Genomic DNA, 19,214 nt, shown 5'->3' with positions numbered 1-19,214 from the left:
AGTGGGTTTGACCTGGCTTGAATACAAATGCTGAAAACTGGTGGCTTTTCTGGAATCTACAGAAACACTGAAAACAAGCTTATACTCCAATCCAAGAATAACAATTCCTTACAAAATCTACTTGTCAGGATCCAGCTGAGCTTGGGAACTATTAAACTTGCCCCAGACTCTCACAGAAACAAAGTAAATGGCACAATACTCCCTAATGACTGACATGTCTGTTTCTGCTTTGTATCAGCTCTTATATAAGACCAAAAATAAATCTCTCTTAATTCATTGGCTGATTGCTCGCCATTCAAGCTCCCCAGAGGAGGAGTGTTTGGCTTTCTTTCACCATGTTGAATAAAAGTCCCCTGTTCTAACCCTGTTTGATTTAATTGCTCTGGAAATAAGCATCTTCTCAAAGCTGCTTGGAAGGTAAAGACAGATCTCCAACATCTCAGTGCCTGTATTGCATGGCAGGTTTGATTCAACCAAAAAAATTGTGATGTTTTAAATATAGATACAATACAGCCTATTAATTTCAAAGGCAAGTCAGTTTTGCTGATGGGTCATTTAGTTAATTTGCTGGCAGTTAATCTGTTGAAACACTATTTTATTCCTTTATCAGTCTAGGGAATGAGAATTCAAATCCCGCTGCGTCAGTTTGAAAGCAGTTTTAGAGATATTATTGTTAATATGTGACTGGCTTCCCCATATCCTTAAGGGATGAAAGCTGCTGCTTTCAACCAGTCTGGCACGCACATGAATCCACTCTTACACAACTGCTGTCGATCTGTAACTTCCCTTGGAAGTGACCCATTAAGTAAACTATGACAAAGGTTATCAAGCAGTTGCCCCACAAATGGCAGGAGTTCAAGAATAAGGCCCAACAGCAATGTTTAGCACAAAGAGGACGGAACGAAAGTTGCACCAACATCCTGAAACTTAATAAGACAAGAATTTGGAACTAAATCACAGAGTAGTCATGGTTCAATCAAGAATCCATATTAAACTAACTGGCTTTGGTTATGTTTAAATGGAGTTATAGAGAGGAATAGCATAGAAACAGATATTTTACTTAGTGAGTCTGCACTGACTACCTTTAAGCTGAAAGGCTTTAAATTCTGTTACATAGGTTTTCACACGTAAAGTGCATTAAGATGAGTGTATAGATCCCAAAGGGACCTCACATAAATTAGCGCAGTTAGAAAGTTCAAAGTAAATTTATTATCGATGTACAGATATGTCACCATATATTGTACAAAGCTGAGATTCATTTTCTTGTGGGCATACACAATAAATCCAAGAAACACAAGAGAATCAATGAAAGAATGCCCTACAGAATGGACAGTCAATGTGCAAAAGACAACAAACTGTGCAAGTACAAAAGAGAGAAAAATAATAACTAAATAAAGCAATAAATATCAGGGATGTGAGATTAACAGTCCTTGAAAGTAGGTTGCAGAAACAGTTCAGTGGTGGAGTAAGTAAAGTTGAGTGAAGTTATCCCCTTTGGTTGAAGAGCCTGATGTTTGAGGAGAAGTAACTGTTGCTGAATCTGGTAGTGTGGGTCTTGAGACTTCCAATGGCAGCCGTGAGAAGAGGACAGAGCCTGGATGATGAGGGTCCTTGATGATGTATGCCACCTTCCTGAAACAACTCTCCATGTAGATGTGCTCAGTACAGGGAGGGCTTCACCTGGGCCATATCTGCTCCTTTTTGTTTTCCATTCAAAGGCATTAATGTTTCTATACCAGGCCAAATGCAACCGGTCAATATGCTCTCCACCACACATCTATAGATATTTGTCAACTTTTTAGATGTCATGTGGAACCTTTGTGAACTTGTGAACTAGGGAACTAGAGGCACTGCCATGCTTTCTTCGCAATGGCTCTGACATGCTAGGCCCAGGTTAATCCTCTGAAATGGTATCACGGAGAAATTTAAAGTTGCTGACCATCTCCACTTCAGGTCCTCTGATGAGAACCGGCTCATGGGCTTCCAGTTTCCTCCTCCTGAAGTCAATAATCAACTCCTTGGTCGTGCTGCCATCGAGTGAGGGGTCTGTTGTGATACCACTCAGCCAGATTTTCAATGTCCCTCCTGTATATTGATCTGTCCCCTCCTTTGATTCATCCAGTGACAGTGTTGTCAGTAAACTTAAATATGATGTTGGAGCTGTGCTCAGCCGCACAGGCATGAGAGTGAAGTGAGTAGAGCAGGGGACGAAGCACACTGCCTTGTGGGGCACCAGCACTGATGGTGATTGTGGAGGAGATGTTGTTGCCAATCTGAACTGACTGGTGTCTGCAAGTGAGGAAATTGAGGATCCAGTTTCACAAGGAGTTTTGAGGCCAAGGTCTTGAAGCTTATTGTTTAGTTTTGAGGGTTGATAGTATTGAATGCCAAGCAGTAGTCAGTAAACAGCATCCTCATATCTACATCTTTGCTGTACAGATGCTTCAGGATTGAGTGAAGAGTGGCATCTGCTGTGGACCTGTTGTGATGGTAGGCAAATTGGAGCAGGTCCAAGTTGCTTCTCAGCCAAGAGTTGATATGTTTTCATCACCAACCTCATCATTACAGTGGATGTAAGTGATACTGGACGATAGGCATTGAGGCAAGTTCTTCTTGGGCATAATTGAAGTGTGCTTGAAAGTGGTAGGCACCTCAGACTGCCAAAGCAAGAGGTTGATCAGCACAGGTCTTTAGTACTCTGCTAAGTACCCAATGTGGGCCAGACGCTTTCCCTGGGTTACCCTCCCGAAGGATGCTCTCATTTCAGCCTCAAGGACTGAGATCACAGATTCATCGGTGTTGTGGGGATTTATGGATGTTCCTCCTTGCATTGACGGTCAAAGTGAGCACAGAAGGTAATGAGCTCACCTGGGTGCAAAGCCCTGTTATCACACACATCACCTGGTTTCACTTTGTAAGAGGAGACAGCATTCAACCCCTGCCACAGCAGTTAAACATCCTTCAGTGATTCAGGTTTGATCTGGGATTGCCATATCACATGTGAGGTGGCTTTCTGAGGATCGTACCTGAACCTCTTGTATTTTACTCGGTCGCCAGGCCTGAAAGCCTCTGATCTGACCCTCAGCAGATTGTGTATCCAGGGCTTCTGGTTGGGGAACGCTGAATATATTTGTGGGGACACACTTGTTTATGACTGTCTTTATAAAGTGCTTGACCGTCCTCTGATGAGTCCTTGAGTGCAGTCCAGTCCACTGAGTCAAAGCAATCCCATTGTAGCTCTTCTGCCTTCTCAATCACCTCTTCAATGTCCTTACCTCTGGAGCCTTGCTCTTTAGCATCTGCCTGTATGCAAGTAGGAGATGGACAGCCAAGTGATCAGATTTCCCGAAATGGGGTCTAGGCGTGGAATGGCAGGCGTTCCTGATCGTAGTATAGCGATGGTCAAGTGTGTTGCGACACCTGGTGCTGCAGGTTATACGCTAAAGATAATTGGGCAGAGGTTTCTCCAAACAAACCTGATTGAAGTGCTTTGGTGTGGGTTGTTTCTTGTTTGATGATGGCAGAATTCAATATCTTGAGAGCCTGATTTACGGAAACACAACACTGGCACTTCACGTGGCAGGCAGAAACAGCAACACGTTCCATTGCTTCAAGGGGAGTTTGTGTCTAGCAACCTGCACATTATCTATTCAAAGTCCACAATGATAAATTAAGTAAATCTGTTCACAGTGTCTGCTGGATGAAGTGTCTCATTTTGTGTAAATCACTCCTAGTGTAGGTGAGTAACAAGAGAATGAGGGTGGAGTTTGCGTACATGTGGGGGAGAATCGGCTACAGGGAAATATGGATAACATGGGGACATAAAAGATGCTGGACCATGGAGCTGCAAACAACCTCCTGGAGGAGCTCAGCAAATCAAGCAGGATCTGGATGCAGAAAGGAATTGTCCACAAGATGGGAATGTTCTAATGGCTATCATAGACTTGCTAAGCTGAATGGCTTCCTCATAGGTTGTAAGAAGGATGAAAGAGGGTTTGACTTCCCTATCCAGTCTGGTAGACCATTAATACCTTCAGTTACCAGCAGCAAGTGCAGGTAGGGGTGTTTTTTCTTCATGCTGCAGGCTAATGACACTGTGGTATTTATATCAATCTAAGAGAACATTTCCACATGTAGTGACAAAGAATTTAGAATACAACAATATTAGCGAGTTTCCCAGAAATTGTTGATAATTTCCAAGAAGCTAGAGAGGAGTGAGAATGTGAAATCTCCTAACACAGGCAGAGATTGAAACGGTTAATTTTGGTGACTGTAAAGTCTTTTCATGCCATTAAATAAGAATGTGCACTATCATCGAAATCCCATTTATCACTACTGTTTCATGATGCGAAATTTGCTCTTTTAAAGTGAAGATACATAAATTATTATAAACTACAAATAAATGTCTTCCTCCTAGACTTTAGTTTCTGTGGTATCTTTAGTGGAAAATGAATTTGCAAAACAACCCAGCAATTTCACGCCAATGCTGTTTTAAAAGGACTAACAGCAAAAATCTGCCAGAAGCTTGAGTTTTCCTTGCCATAGGTAGCACGTTAATAAATTCCCTTTCCATAAATTCTAGGCCATGGTTTTTGAGCAATAAGTTTCTTTTACTGATTACCACTGCAAGACAACACTCATTCCTTCTCGCCTCTCTCTTCATGTAAAATCATGTTTACTCCCACCAATTTCATTACAATAGCTCTGTTGGAATCAATTCTCTGCTCTCTAATCTCTCTAACTTACTTTTTTTCCCCTTTTCAACAATTAAATTCCCCTTGTCCCATTTACTCTAATCAGCATAACTCTTGTGTCCTTCATCTCAAACTTTCGACCCCAATTCCACTGTTCCCATTTAAATTTGCCCATAACTTCCAAAATCTTAATCATCAATAAGGCTTTGCCTCAACATTTTCTCTTTTTCTATTATTATATACAACTTTTTACCTTTCCAAAACCAACCAATATTGCCTTTGCCAGCTGTACGAAATGTATTTTTACATTATTTTCTCAAGCCCACTCTTTGAATTGCAATTTAATTAGCTTGGCATGACACCATTGTTATACTGTCTGTGTTGGATGTTCTTATTTCAATAAATTTGTCTTGCCACATTCTCTGTGTTATTGGTAAACCATATTATAGATTGTTTCTGAGTTACTCACAAACCTGTGCTATAGTCAATCTCCAGCCTGGTTATATCTAACTGAAAATGCTTGTTGCTCATAATTGTTCTATTACCAGTAGATCATGATGCATCTCTACAGCATGTACAATTGACAATGCATTGCTTTGAAATCTTCCATTCTATTTCTTTCTTCTAATCTCGATACCACTCTTCTGTCACTTGCTTTCTTAAATTCCCAAAGTTCCTCCTTGAGCAATTTAAATAATTGTATCTAAATTTACCAGTAGTAACTGCGCATTGAAATTCCTCATTAAACAGTGTAGAACTTCAGGATATCCCCAGACCATCGCCAGGTGCAATAAAAATGCAAAACCTTTATTTCTACTAATTATATTTCAAGTGGGGTGCAAAGGTATGATCATTATATTATTGTTTGTGAGAATGTGTGGTGCTGTGCATAAAATATCCAGTTAAATTGCTATAGATTAAATATTTGAATGTCTTAAGGGTGGGGGCCTTTGAATGATTTGAGATTGGGATTAGCTCTGATTCTATTGGTACTTGGCATTCTACAGTGTAATTAATATCTTTTTCAGGTAAATATCTCGACTGGAAATGAACAAAGGCTGCAATCACAAAACATCATAAATTAATACGTTAGGTTACATTTGAAAAATACATAATGTAATTGTTTACCTTTTGCTGTTCTAGCCAATTTACAAAGACTGAAGTCTATTTCACTTCGGTAATATTAAAGCGTCAAGATTTTAAAACATCACAAACAACACACAAAGAATCCGGAACTATCTATAAAATCTTACAGGACTCCTCCGGAATACGAATTTTCCCTGGTCCGACAATGATTCAGGTCCCCGATAGAATCTTCGACTATCTGATTGGCCAGAGGGCGTAGATGAGTCCGTCTAGCTGATTGTCGATTGGCTGAATGTGCTGTCAGTTATGACAGTAGGCAGGACTGATGCTGCGCAAGTGGAGTCGGTGAGTGAACTGGTTTGTGGCTGTCAGACAGGCGGACGAGTGAGTATCACAGGAGGTTACTGTCCATGGTTGGTATCTCCTGCCTGGAGGATGATGTTCACACCATCACTGGACAGGAGGCTGTGCCCCCCCCCCCCAAAAAAAAGCAACCGGGAGAATTAAATCGTTCCCATCCCTTCCCCCTTAATTATTGCGGGATTCCGCTGTGGGCCGCATGTTTCTTATGCTTGATTCACCTTTCGAAAGAATTATGTTAATTCAACCTGTGACAGATGTCATTCTGATGTTGCCTCATTAACCCATATGTTTTGGTCTTGTCCTTGTTTACAAAACTCCTGGAAAGATATTTTCAGTATTATTTCAAGAGTTCTGAATATTAATATCCAACCGCATCCTTTTACTGCAATATTTGGTTTACCAATGGTGGATAATAGTTATCTATCCTCTCCATCTCGACGAATGATTGCATTTGTTACACTAATGGCTAGAAGATCTATTGAACTGAAAAGAAATTAATCCTCCAACTATATTTCAGTGGTTTTCTCAAACCATTTCTTGTTTGAGCTTAGAAAAAATTAGAAGTGTTGTTTTTGACCCTTCAGTTAAATTTGAAGAAACTTGGAGACCATTTATTCAACATTTTCATATGAGTTGAATTGTCTTTTCCTAAACCTTACTTATATTATCCTTAATTATTTGGATGGAGGTTCGGAGTTATTGGCACTACTGTATATGTACTTAACATTATTCAATGGCCCATGTTGGTTAATGTTTTTTTTCTCTTTTTTTCTGGGGTCTTTTTTTTCTTTTTATTTCTTTGTTCATCAATGTTATGAGTTTGGAAGGTTATATATTTTTATTATATATCTGAATGTCTATTTAAGCTATTAATTATGTACTCTCAAACACTTTGTATTCATGTTTCATTTATGTTTGTTTAAAATTAATAAAAAGATTTAAAAAGAAAAGAAAGACCACATGCACTCTGCCCATCTGTAGCCTGACCTACTTATGTGCAGCAGGTGTACAACCACCATTAACAAATGTTACCTTTTCGCAATTTTGTCTGTCTTGAACGCCATGCAGCCGCAAATCTTAGAACATAGATCTCTAATTTAGAGAGCATTCCTGAATGAATAAGCTTTGTAATAGTATCTACTTTTTGATTCAATGTATATTACTGTTGCTCATAAACCAGTAATGAACATACTCAATAGCATCATCATGGCGAGAAACCGAGTTGGTATTTCATTACAAACAGTGGAAAATCTGCAGATGCTGGAAATCAAAGCAACACGCACAAGATGCTGGAGGAATTCAGCAGGCCAGGTAGCATATATGGAAAAGAGTAAACAATCGGCGTTTAGGGCTGAGACTTCATCAGGACTGTGGCACAATGTGGCAGTGAAGAGACAGTTCCTGGAAGGCTACGTGGCTCTGGTAGCAAGCTTGAGTGAGCACATGGTCGAAAAGGCTGAGGGCAGCGGAGATCACAGAGGGGGAGCAGTGAGAGAGGAATAAGAACATGAAAAGCCATTCTGATACAGAACCACAGATAATGAAATACTAGCAATACATACAAAATGCTGGAGGAACTCAGCAGACCAGGCAGTAGTTATGGGAAACTGTAAACAGTCGTCCTGATGAAGGGTCTCGGCCCCAAACATTGACTGTTTTCACTTTTCCATAGATGCTGCCTGGCCTGCTGAGTTCCTCCAGCATTTTGTGTGCATTGCTAGTATTTCATTATCTGTAGTTCTATTATCAGAATGGCTTTTCATGTTCTTACTCCTGCTTGCCAATAGTAATCTCCATTTTCCTCCAGGGTTTCCATTCAAGGGAACTAAGTACTCATTAATAAACTGGCATTAAATCCAATTTGTAATAACTTTGTGAGCAAATTTGCATAAGTAACAGATGTTACGGAGCCAGTCATTGTTAATAGTGGTGTGCTGGCTATGCAGCTGGCCACTAAGAATCTGAGTATGAAAATAGGAGCAACTGAGGCAATCAATGTGCTACATCAGAAGTGTATTTAGAGCAGGGAAGTTGACTGCTTTTTAATGAATTAGCTCTGGAATGAAGATGAAATGGCTGCCATACTGTTCAGTACTGTGCATCAGAGATCCCCGGGGTGTAGCGGAAGGCTGCTTGTTCAGTCTTGAGATTTCTTGCACACACTCCTTGAGAAGACTATTCTGAAGGTGCTGGGTAGTTGGTCCTAATGCAGATCTTCCACTGGAAACATCAATTATCATTTTGCCTCCACAGATGCTGCCTGACCTGTTGAATTCCTCCAGCAGTTTTTGCGATTTATAAGTTTTTCCTTGATTTATAAAAGTAATTTCCTTGGGAAAAAAAGCTTTCAGTGAAGTTAAAGGAGTTAAATAAGCTGGAAGAAATGCATTATGAGCTGCATGCTGTTTGTTACTGTGAGAAATATGCAAATGAAAGATATGTATCCCAAATAATTGGTGGCATTGTAGTGAAAGTTCATAAATTGTATTGGTAATGTTATCATATTTTAGAAGGTTATGTTTTAAAAAGAAACCCCTTAGAATAATTGGTGTTTGGTTGTAGGCCTCAGAGTGAACTATGTCTGGGAATTCAAGCACAATTCTTATTTGGAGAAGGGGGGCTATTCTGCATCATGATTAGGGTTGAGACAGGGTTTGATCCTACTGGAAATTTAACATCTTTGCTCTAATAAAACATTCTAGGCATTTACAAGCATTTTATTAAATGAATTTTAACAGAGTCATGTAGGGAATATTCTGGAAAAAAATGATCAAAAACTTAGTTTAAAAGGTTAGGTGTATCTTGGGAGAGGAGAATTGGGTAATGAATTTTGGGAAGGGAATTCTAGCCTTGTAGCAGTGGTTAAAGTTAATGATATGCGCTAGACCAGAAATAGAAATGTTGTAGTGTAGAATTTTGAGATTTCTGGAGCTGGGGGAGTTAAATTAGACAGGAAGAATTGATTGATTCTGGAGGTGGTGGTGTGCAATGCAATGAGATTATAAATAAAGATAATTGCCAGTCGTATTTGATTGTCCAAGCAAAGTGTTGGTGTAGGTTAGCCTGGTAGAGATGGTGGCTGGCTCCTGATTAGGAATATGGATATCAACCAAAAACTTGCTGGTGCTGGATATCTGATATAGAAATGAATGCTGGAAATGCTTAGCATGGCAGGTGGCATCTGTGGCAAGAGATGCAGTTAATATATTCTCTTTTTATTATTGACTAGCAGTATAAATTTGACTGATGAAGGAGGGACCGAAGCCCTTCATCAGGACGCTTTTTTTATGCCACTAATATTTTCAGTCAGTTTCTTCATGGACCAAGTTTGCTTTGCTTATAGGGGAGGCTGTCTAGTTATTTTCTTTCAGAGCAGCAGGGAAGAAATTTGGCATTAGAATCAAAGCTGTAACAGCATTTTAGTATAATGCATGATAAGGTAGACACGAAATGGGCAAAAACTACAGACCACTTATGTTTAAGTACTGGTATAAGCTGAATTAATAAGTGAGTATTGTACTTACTACATTTTCATGTTCAGGACATAATGGCTATTTACTCTCTGTTTGCATTTAGACCGTAAAATAAATCAGAGCAGCAGAACTAGGCCATTTGGCTCAGAAAGTCTGCTCCACCATTTAAACATGGCTGATTTATTTTTGCTCTCAACCCCATTCTCCCACCTCTCTATAACCTCTGATGCCTTGACTAATCAAGAACCTATCAACCTCTGCTTTAAATATACCCAATAATTTGGCCTCCACAGCCGTCTATGGCAATGAATACCTTCTCCTCAGTAATTGCAGTTACACTCACTTCTGCCCCTTGACATTTGTTTCAATTTCAATTAACTTTGCAAATGTAATTAAGAAAGCCTGCTGGAGTAATGCCATGAGTAAGCAAGGGACTTGCAATGTTTTGATAGTATGGGTGACTCTAGTTTTAAATCTATGGCATCTTAATTGCAAATAAATTTTAGGGCATCCATTATAGCAGCAGGTGATTGCTTGTTCTTGAGCACATTTCTCTGAGGGAGATGAGATTTTTGTTAAAGTATTGGTGAATAGTCACCAAGAGAATCTCTTATGCTTTGACTAGTGGTAGATGTATACTTGAATTTGATGTGTGAAGTAAGAATGAAGCTTTGATTAGGTGAGAAGAGTAAAAACAAAAACTGCTGGGAACACACAGGTGATTAGGCAGCATATGTGGAAAGAGTTAAAACCTTTGGTAAAAACTTTTTCTTTCTCGTCATGTTGCCAGATCTGCTAGTTGTTTCCAGCGTTTTCTATTTTTAATACGGATTTTCAGCATTGGAAAATGTCTCAAAAAGCTACATCCATTTTTAAGTATCTAAGTACAGTGTGGGTCTGGCAGCATTCCCACCTTAGTGAATCAGTAGTTTATGGATCTGAGTTGATTGCACCATTTCAACATATAATCCAGCTGACATTTCAGTGGAGAACTATGTGAACAGTACACTGTTGACATCTTTTGGATAACATATGAATACAAAACTTTCTAGATTCCTCAATATTCTCCAATAACCAAAATACAAAGAAAATAGTGCAGTGTTTACTTGAAAGGCTATGAGCCCTTGCGGTGTCCAGAGATGTTGTCTTTGATTGCAGTAGAAAAGTACTTCATTGGCTGTTAATTTTTTTTTATCATGCGGTTGTGGAAATGTAAATGAAATTTTCGAATGCCATTTTAGTCAGGAGTTATGTGTTACTTATTCACTTCAGAGTAAGTGAAGAGTCTGTTCTTCATTTTATTAAGAATGTCCAGAGGTGCTGTAGAAGGTGCAGAACTTTTACATCAATGATACCAGGACTGAGAACAATCAAAAGGAAAGACTGAAGTTTTTTTTCCTTGGTCTAGTAACAAAAATTCAGATTCAGTTTATTGTCATTTAGAAACCACAAATGCAATGCAGTTAAAAAATGAGACAAAGTTCCTCCAGAATGATATCACAAAAGCATATGACACAACAGACTACACCAGAAAATCCACATAACGTTTGGCAATCCCCAATCCAGAGTCCGGAGAGGCTGCTGCATATTAATATTGCGCTACCGTCTTAGCGCGTTCCCCGGAAAGGAGCTCCAAATCTACCAGACAAACAAGACCAAAAACTAAAGCTACAAGACCTGCACAAAACCACATAGTTACAACATATAGTTACAACAGTGCAAACAATAGCATAATTGATTAAAAAACAGACCATTGGCACAGTAAAAATAGTCCAAAGATATTAAAGGACTACAAGTTCAAAGGAAATCACCACACAGTTTCCACAAGTCCCCAGAGTCCCGACAGACTCGCCATCCCACGCCGGCGGCAGAAGGGAATACCCCTGCTATGGACTTCCACGGCGCCACCCAACTCAGCCTCGCAGACACAGCACACAATGAAAGCTCCGTCGAACCCAGCCTCGCAGATGCAGCACACACCGAAAGCGACCTGAACGCAGCGGACTCTGAGTCCGTTGAACCTCTGAGCTGACGACCATCCCCTCTGGCATAGCTTCTCCGAGCACCATCCTCTGCCGAGCGTATTAAGATGGCCCCGGCAACACGACCCCAAGGACTAGGGGCCTATTCTTCCCAGCAGAGTCTTGGACCTCTCAGCAGCAGCAGCAATTAAGAAGGTCTTCCTGGAGATTTCCTGATGTTCCTCTGTGCTCCCACATCCGTTTTCAATCGATTATGATTGTGCACGGCACTCCACTTGACAAATAACAGATAATCAGCTCTGGAGTGGCGCCGCCATCTTGGAAATATCGATAAAAAGACTGAATTGTGGCCTAATGGATAATGTAATTGTTTGATAACTAAGAAAATATTTCTGCTTGTTGAAATATCTAGTTATTAGACAATTTTATTATGCAGAACTGAAGGCATATGGTGTTCTGAATTCATTTTAGTCTCTTTCATGAGTCTCTGTTATCTATATGGTTGTTGGAATGCCAGACTTGCTATGATGAACAGTTGAACCAAATTTTATAAATGCATCAAGGGTAAAATAAATAAAAATATAAAAGTTAGCTGATCGAAATTGATTAAGAATGTGATGGAAGATTTGTGTGGACTATAAATTCTGAAAGAACCCAGTGGCCTGTTCCTTGCTGGAAATTCTTCTCTTTGAAGTGTGAATGGCAGTTTAATAATTTGCCTTAAACTCTCAAATTCTTTATCTTTTCTATTTCTTTTGAGCAATAATATTAGACGTTTATGAGTAGAGGTGAAAATGTCGATGTTAAACAAGTCAGTGGAATCTGACAAATAACATGCTGTCTTCTTTCTCTCTTATGCCCTTGAAGAATGGTGGAATGGTTGTGAGTCTGATAGGACAGTGTTTCTGTGTTTACTGATCTCTCACTTCAGCAACCTGAATAGTATTAATGTCCACAAAGAAGGTTAGAGGAATGACAAATGGCAACCAGGATTCCACACAGAACTGTATCTTCATGCTGCAGATGCCAGCCATTCAAATCTCATCATCCAGTAAAATAGAAGGGCTAGAAAAGGACCACAAAAGCTGCTGCCTTACTGTGAACACCTTAATGATTCACTAACATAGCCAAGAGAAAGGAACCAGTTATTCCCAGCTGTCATGGCCAAGAGGTGTGGTTTCTTCCTATACTGTACACTTAACTGACATCTTGTGGCCTCAGGGCAGCCAGAAATCAACAATAAACAACACCCTGTGTCATTTGCATCCCAAAAGCAGATATTAAAAATAACCATGCGTGTTTTCAGCTACAATAAACGCGAGTTCTTGTGGGATTATTCATCCATGCTCTTGTGTAGGTAAATGGCTAAATTTTGGACCACTTTCAGCTACAGACCTTCTGAAGGTCTGTGTGGCTGACTGTTACTAACGATCATAGCAATGATGGTGTTATGTGGGAGTTATTCAGTGCTTCATATTTCTGAGATATTACAGCATATTGGAAGGCTTGGGCTTCCCCCTGCTGGCCCAGCTGATAAAGACAGGATGTTACCTAGCCTTTTAGACTAAACAATCCAAGGTTCAATTCCTGACTCTAAAGTCAGGGGAACTCAAAAGCATTCCTGTCCCAATTACTATCCTGAACCACTGTGGGAAATTGTTTTATGTGACTGTATTCGTAAGTTCTATTTATTTCTTTCCCCGGGGGAAAAGGATAAAGTGGTGGAAGGTTTGATTATATTACAGAAAATAAGGTGGCTCACCTTAAATGGTGGAGAAGTATTATGAGCTCCCAAAATCCAACGCAGATAGTGAGGTGAAGTTGGGATGTTCTGCTCCATCAGATATCAGTATTTCATGGGATGTTCTTTCAGAACTCTTGAGCTTGAGTTCTGATCTCCACTGGTGGGGATTGATGGGACAAGGGCTCAATATCTGCACCTTCCTACTGAGACGGGATTGCTTCCACAAACAGAAGGGAATCTGCAGATGTTAGAAATCCAGAGCAACAAACACAGTTTGCTGGAGGAACTCAGCAGGTCAGGCAGCATAAATCGAGTGGAATGAGCAGTTGACGTTAACAGGACTGTAAAGGAACAGGGAAAGCCAGAATAACTAGGTGGAGAGAGTGGAAGGAGTACAAGCTGCCAAGTGACAGATGAAGCTAGAGGAAGTTAGGTGGGTGCGGAAGAGAAATGAAGTGACAGGTGGAAGAGATAAGGGCTGAGGAAGAAGGAGTATGATAGGAGAGGAAAGTGTGCTTAAGGTTTGTTTCCTTGAATGTGTGAGGATGGGGTTTGTTTTCTTTGTAAAACCTCCTTCGGTCAAGTAGGTTGTCTGCTGAAACAGGTGATTTAGCGCAGCATGACAGTTTATCAAATCCCACAGCTTGGCACCAGAGCACAATTTGATTTTAACTGTTCCCTAAAGGAGGGGTCAAATGTATCTTGAATTGTCAAAGATGGAGAACAGCAGGCAGGTGAGGTATTAATGGAGACCTCACACAATGCATAGCAATCCTGTGAGCTGACAGTTTCAGAAGAGGAGGATGAATTAATAACTTGCCTGTAGTCAGGATAAGAACACAGAGCTTCAGAGAATGATTCAGCGACAGAGATCAACAAGAATATGGAGGAATTTAAGGTGGGGGGTTATATGGGAGGCAGGGTTTCAGGGTCGGCACAACATTGTGGGCCAAAGGGCCTGTAATGTGCTGTACTATTCTATATTCTGTGTTCTATAATTTAGCCCCATTGACCCTCATGATTGTAATACTCTGATCAACAAAATTTAGGTACTGCTTGATATTCCTAGGGGACCCAACCAACTGATTAATGGAGATCTTACAAGCAATTTGAACATGCTCTTGCTGGACAAGAAAAAAAGACCATTGATGTAGATCTCAAATGTAATCAGAATTCAGCTGAAACTTTTTGAGAGGTGGTTGGTGGGAACATGGAACAGCACTAAGGTATACCAAGACAAGTATGTGAGGATGAACAGAATAAAATTTCATGGTTTTATAATGTGAAATCCAGTAAGGGACATTGGTGTGACGCATAAACAGATGAAGGACCAGCTGTATCAAATAGTTTATTCCTGTTCTGTGATTTTGAGTGAGCTACCTCCGATGAAGGTTCAGAGTGGGACTGACAGGAGCAGGGCTTCTTTTCGCATATCTGGGTCTGTCCAATGGCCAAATTAGTACTAACTGCTGCAGGAGGATTCCTGTACAATGACTGCTTCTTCTGCTTCATTTTCACCTTTCATCTACATGTTTTGCAATCCTCTGATCCTGACCTGTTATGTATTCCAATGATTGCTTATTTAATTTCTGTGGCCACTTCCTCATGTAGTCAGAACAGGAAATCTTGAGGCAAAAGGAAAACAAATTGCAGAGCTGAGAAAGATTCTCAGGCCAGACTGCAGCTGTGTGGATGAATTTAGGTAGATTTGTTGAAGCTGTTACTTATTGGAAAATCTGCTTCATTTAATACTTAGCTGGTATTGTTATTCCTCTCTGTGGCTTGTGGCACATTGGACGTCAACCTTGCCATTTTTTGTTGGCATTTTGACTTTTTTTTAACGAGGCTGAGTTCCTAGCTCGACACTCAACCCAACCGGCCAGTCCTCTTAAGTCCAGTGTTGATGCCACTACACCACCAGCCAGCAGATATAATGGCTACAAAAAGTAGTCAGGTTGAGTGATTGAGCAAAGGCTGTGAAAAGATACAGAGGAACATTGATCAGTTGGAAAGCTGCGTGAGGAAATAGCAAATGGAACTTAATCTAGAAAATGTGAGGTGTTGCATTTTGGGATGTTGAACAGGATTATACAGTGGTATGCAAAAGTTTGGACACCCCTGGTCAAAATTTCTGTTACTGTGAATTGTTAAGTGAATAGAAGATGAACTGATTTTCAAAAGTCATAAAGTTAAAGATGAAACATTCTTTTCAACATTTTAAGCAAGATTAGTGTATTATTTTTGTTTTGTACAATTTTAGAGTGAAAAAGGGAAAGGAGCACCATGCAGAGGTTTGGGCACCCCAAGAGATTTAAGCTCTCAAATAACTTTTACCAAGGTCTTAGACCTTAATTAGCTTGTTAGGGTTATGGCTTGTTCATGGTCATTGTTAGGAAAGGCCAGGTGATGCAAATTTCAAAGCTTTATAAATACCTTGACTCCTCAAACCTTGTCCCAACAATCAGCAGCCATGGGCTCCTCTAAGCAGCTGCCTAGCACTCTGAAAATTAAAATAAATGATGCCCACAAAGAGAAGGCTATAAGAAGATAGCAAAGTGTTTTCAGGTAGCCATTTCCTCAGTTCGTAATGTCACTAAGAAATGGCAGTTAACAGGAACAGTGAAGGTCAAGTTGAGGTCTGGAAGACCAAGAAAACGTTCCGAGAGAACTGCTCGTAGGTTTGCTAGAAAGGCAAATCAAAGCCCCCGTTTGACTGCAAAAGAGCTTCAGGAAGATTTAGCAGACTCTGGAGTGGTGGTGCACTGTTCTACTGTGCAGCAACACCTGCACAAATATGACATTCATGGAATAGTCATCAGAAGAAAACCTTTCCTACATCCTCACCACAAAATTCAGCGGCAGAAGTTTGCAAAGGAACATCTAAACAAGCCTGATACATTTTGGAAACAAGTCCTGTGGACTGATGAAGTTAAAATAGAACTTTTTGGCTGCAATGAGCAAAGGTATGTTTAAGAAAAAAGGGTGCAGAATTTCATGAAACGAACACCACTCCAACTGTTAAGCACGGGGGTGAATCGATCATGCTTTGGGCTTGTGTTGCAGCCGGTGGCACGGGGAACATTTCACTGGTAGAGGGAAAAATGAATTCAATTAAATACCAGCAATTTCTGGAAGCAAACATCACACCGTCTGTTTTTTATAAAAAAGCTGAAGATGAAAAGAGGATGGCTTCTACAATGGGATAATGATCCTAAACACACCTCAAAATCCACAATGGGCTACCTCAAGAGATGTAAGCTGAAGGTTTTGCCTTGGCCCTCACAGTCCCCTGACCTAAACATCATTGTAAATCTGTGGTTAGACCTCATAAGAGCAGTGCATGCAATATGGCTCAAGAATCTCAAAGAACTGGAAGCCTTTTGCAACGAAGAATGGACAAAAATCCCGCAAACAAGAATTGAAAGACTCTTAGCTGGCTACAGAAAACGTTTACAAGCTTTCCTTTTTTATTATTTTGGAACTGTAAAAGATGGAAATTAAAAAGTAATCTTGCTTAAAATATTAAAGAAATGTGTCATCTTTAGCCTTATGCCTCTTGGAAATCGGGTCATCTTTTACTCGCTTAGCTATTCACAGTAACAGAAATTTTGACCCAGGGAGCCCAAACTTTTCCATGCCACTATAAATGGCAGTGATCTCAGGAGTGTTGATATTCAGGGGGACCTTGGGGTTAAAGTTCATATCTTTCTAAGAATGGTGACAATAGTGGATAGGGTAGTGAAGAAGGCTTTTGGCATGCTTGCCTTCATAGGCCAATGCCTTGAGTATAAGAGTTGGAGAATCGTGTTGCAGATGTACCAAACACTAGTCTGGCTGCACATGGTGTATTGGGTACAGTTCTGGTAGCAATGCTGCAAGAAACTTGTTGTAGTGTTAGAAAGAGAAGTAGAGATACACCACTATGTTGCCTGGAATGGAGGGCTTTACCTATAAGGAGAGAATAAATAGGCTAGGTTTATTCTTGCTGGAATGTAGGAGTCTGTGGGGTTACTACTTAGAGGTTTATAAAATTATGATAGCATATATAGATTATATTCCCTAGCAGAGGGGAATCTAAAATTAGAGGGCAAAGGTTTTAAGTTAGGGGTCGAAATTTAAGGACAATCTGTGGGGCAGGTTTTTCACACAGAGGGTAGTGGTTCTGTGGAATGAGTTGCCAGACGGTCATAGAGACAGACACCTTTACATCTTTTTAATGGCATTCGGACAGATGCATGGATAGAAAAAGGAGTAAAGGGATGCAGGCCTAATGCAGGTAAATGCAATTCGTGTTGATAGGCATAATGGTGGGTATGGACAATTTGGGTTGAAGAGCCTGTTTCTGTGTTGTACAACTTTGTGATTCCATCTCTGGCAAATTGAGAAAAATGCAAGAAATTATGAAATAGTCCACTTTGTCGGGGGCAATAATAAAAATAGCATATCATGTAAATAACAAGAGATCGCAGAGCTCAGAATTGCTAAGTGATCTGGGTGAACAAATCATGATTTTTGCAAATCTCAGCAGGTACAACAAGTTACTGGACATGCTAAAGGAATGTTGTTGTTTATGGTTGAGCAACTGAATACAAAAAATGGGCAGAGTGGGCCAGTGACCAACACAACTACTGGGAACATCCTGCACACAGTTCACGAAACTACTTCTCCTTCTTCTTTTAAATATACTTCTACTACTAATCATTGTGCAATTGGAGACTGTAATTTACATTTTGATCACGTGTTTTTGGTCCAGCTGAGTGATCTGGTACTTTTGCTGTCTCTGAGGGAATTCAGCATGGTTGAGAACAGAGTGTGCGGTCTAATGGCAGAGCCGAACCCGTGATCAGCTCCAGTTCTTGACTATCTCGCCAATTAAAGTGCCAAGCAAGATTGCAGTCAACAAAGACGAGAGCAGAAGACAAGCTGGTATTCAGCACAATCTGCCTGCTTTTGATTGGCCTCCTGCTTCCTTTTGCATGGAGGAAGGTGCAGGAGTCCTGGGTCTTGGTCCAGGTTCAATCAGTGCGATTTGTGGATTGGATTCAGTTTTAGAGGAATCTGCAGTTCCTGTTACATGTGCTTCTGGTTACTCCTATTTTTTAAGTTGTGGTTTTGTGCAATTTTGATCAGGGTGGACAGGCTCTGTGACCTGCAGTCAGTGAATGACAGAGTGCTAAATTGAACTAAACAGAACATACCTAGACTTTTCCGAGGACTGCTTTTTGATGTTTAATATTGTGTTTTATTTGCTTGTTTTTTTGCTATTTACGTGATTTGTTTTTTTTAGTGTTGGGTGTTTGATGTTTTCTTCTTTTCTTTGAACAGGTTCCACTGTTTATTTCATGGCTGTCTGCAGGAAAATGCATCTCAGGTTGTATACTGCATACATACTCTGAGAATAAACGTTCTTTGAGTTTTACTTTGGAGAAGTTTGTTTCAGTTATGCCATTACAAGGATTACAGCTGCTATACTGTGCACATTCATGGTATTCTTACTTAAGGAAGAATGTTTGAAAGGAGTTCAGAGAAATTCATTGGACAAATTCAGCTTCAAGGTCAAGCTTAATTGTCAGTCAACCATACACATGAATACAGCCAAATGAAACTGCGTTCTTCCAGGGCTGTGGTGCAAAACATAGTACCAATATTCGCACATATAGTTATGGTAACAAAAACATAGTCACAAAAAGTGTGTGTGTGTGTGTGTGTGTGTGTCTATATATCCCAAGTCCCTGAGTGTCATGGCCTGTAGATTGATGGTACAGCAATTCCTCATCATGCGCTAGTGCAGACGCTGACTAATATAATCCAACTGATCTTCCATCATGGGGCCAGCCCTCAACCCAGTAGACTCTAGTCTCTCCCACACCGG

General features: G+C 40.2%; 1 protein-coding gene across 4 annotated transcripts in view; it reads left to right on the top strand.

Moving 5' to 3' along the window:
- The window catches only part of dhrs7b (dehydrogenase/reductase (SDR family) member 7B), a 45,678-nt gene that overhangs the window by 5,204 nt on the left and 21,260 nt on the right, over positions 1 to 19,214 (top strand). The window contains exons 1-2 of one of the 4 annotated variants that reach the window (XM_059979473.1): positions 6,127 to 6,164; positions 18,668 to 18,713. In XM_059979473.1, the coding sequence (XP_059835456.1) occupies positions 18,685 to 18,713 (29 nt within the window). In that variant the 5' untranslated portion in view covers positions 6,127 to 6,164; positions 18,668 to 18,684. Of the gene's footprint in view, positions 1 to 5,989; positions 6,165 to 18,667; positions 18,714 to 19,214 lie in introns of those variants that run through there. The other 3 variants (XM_059979472.1, XM_059979474.1, XM_059979475.1) reach the window with 3 other exon arrangements.

The sequence above is a fragment of the Hypanus sabinus genome, chromosome 9 (genome assembly GCF_030144855.1).
Source record: "Hypanus sabinus isolate sHypSab1 chromosome 9, sHypSab1.hap1, whole genome shotgun sequence".
NCBI lineage: Eukaryota > Metazoa > Chordata > Chondrichthyes > Myliobatiformes > Dasyatidae > Hypanus > Hypanus sabinus.
Note: the sequence above shows the minus strand (reverse complement) of the source record. Positions and strands in the feature narration are given on the sequence as shown.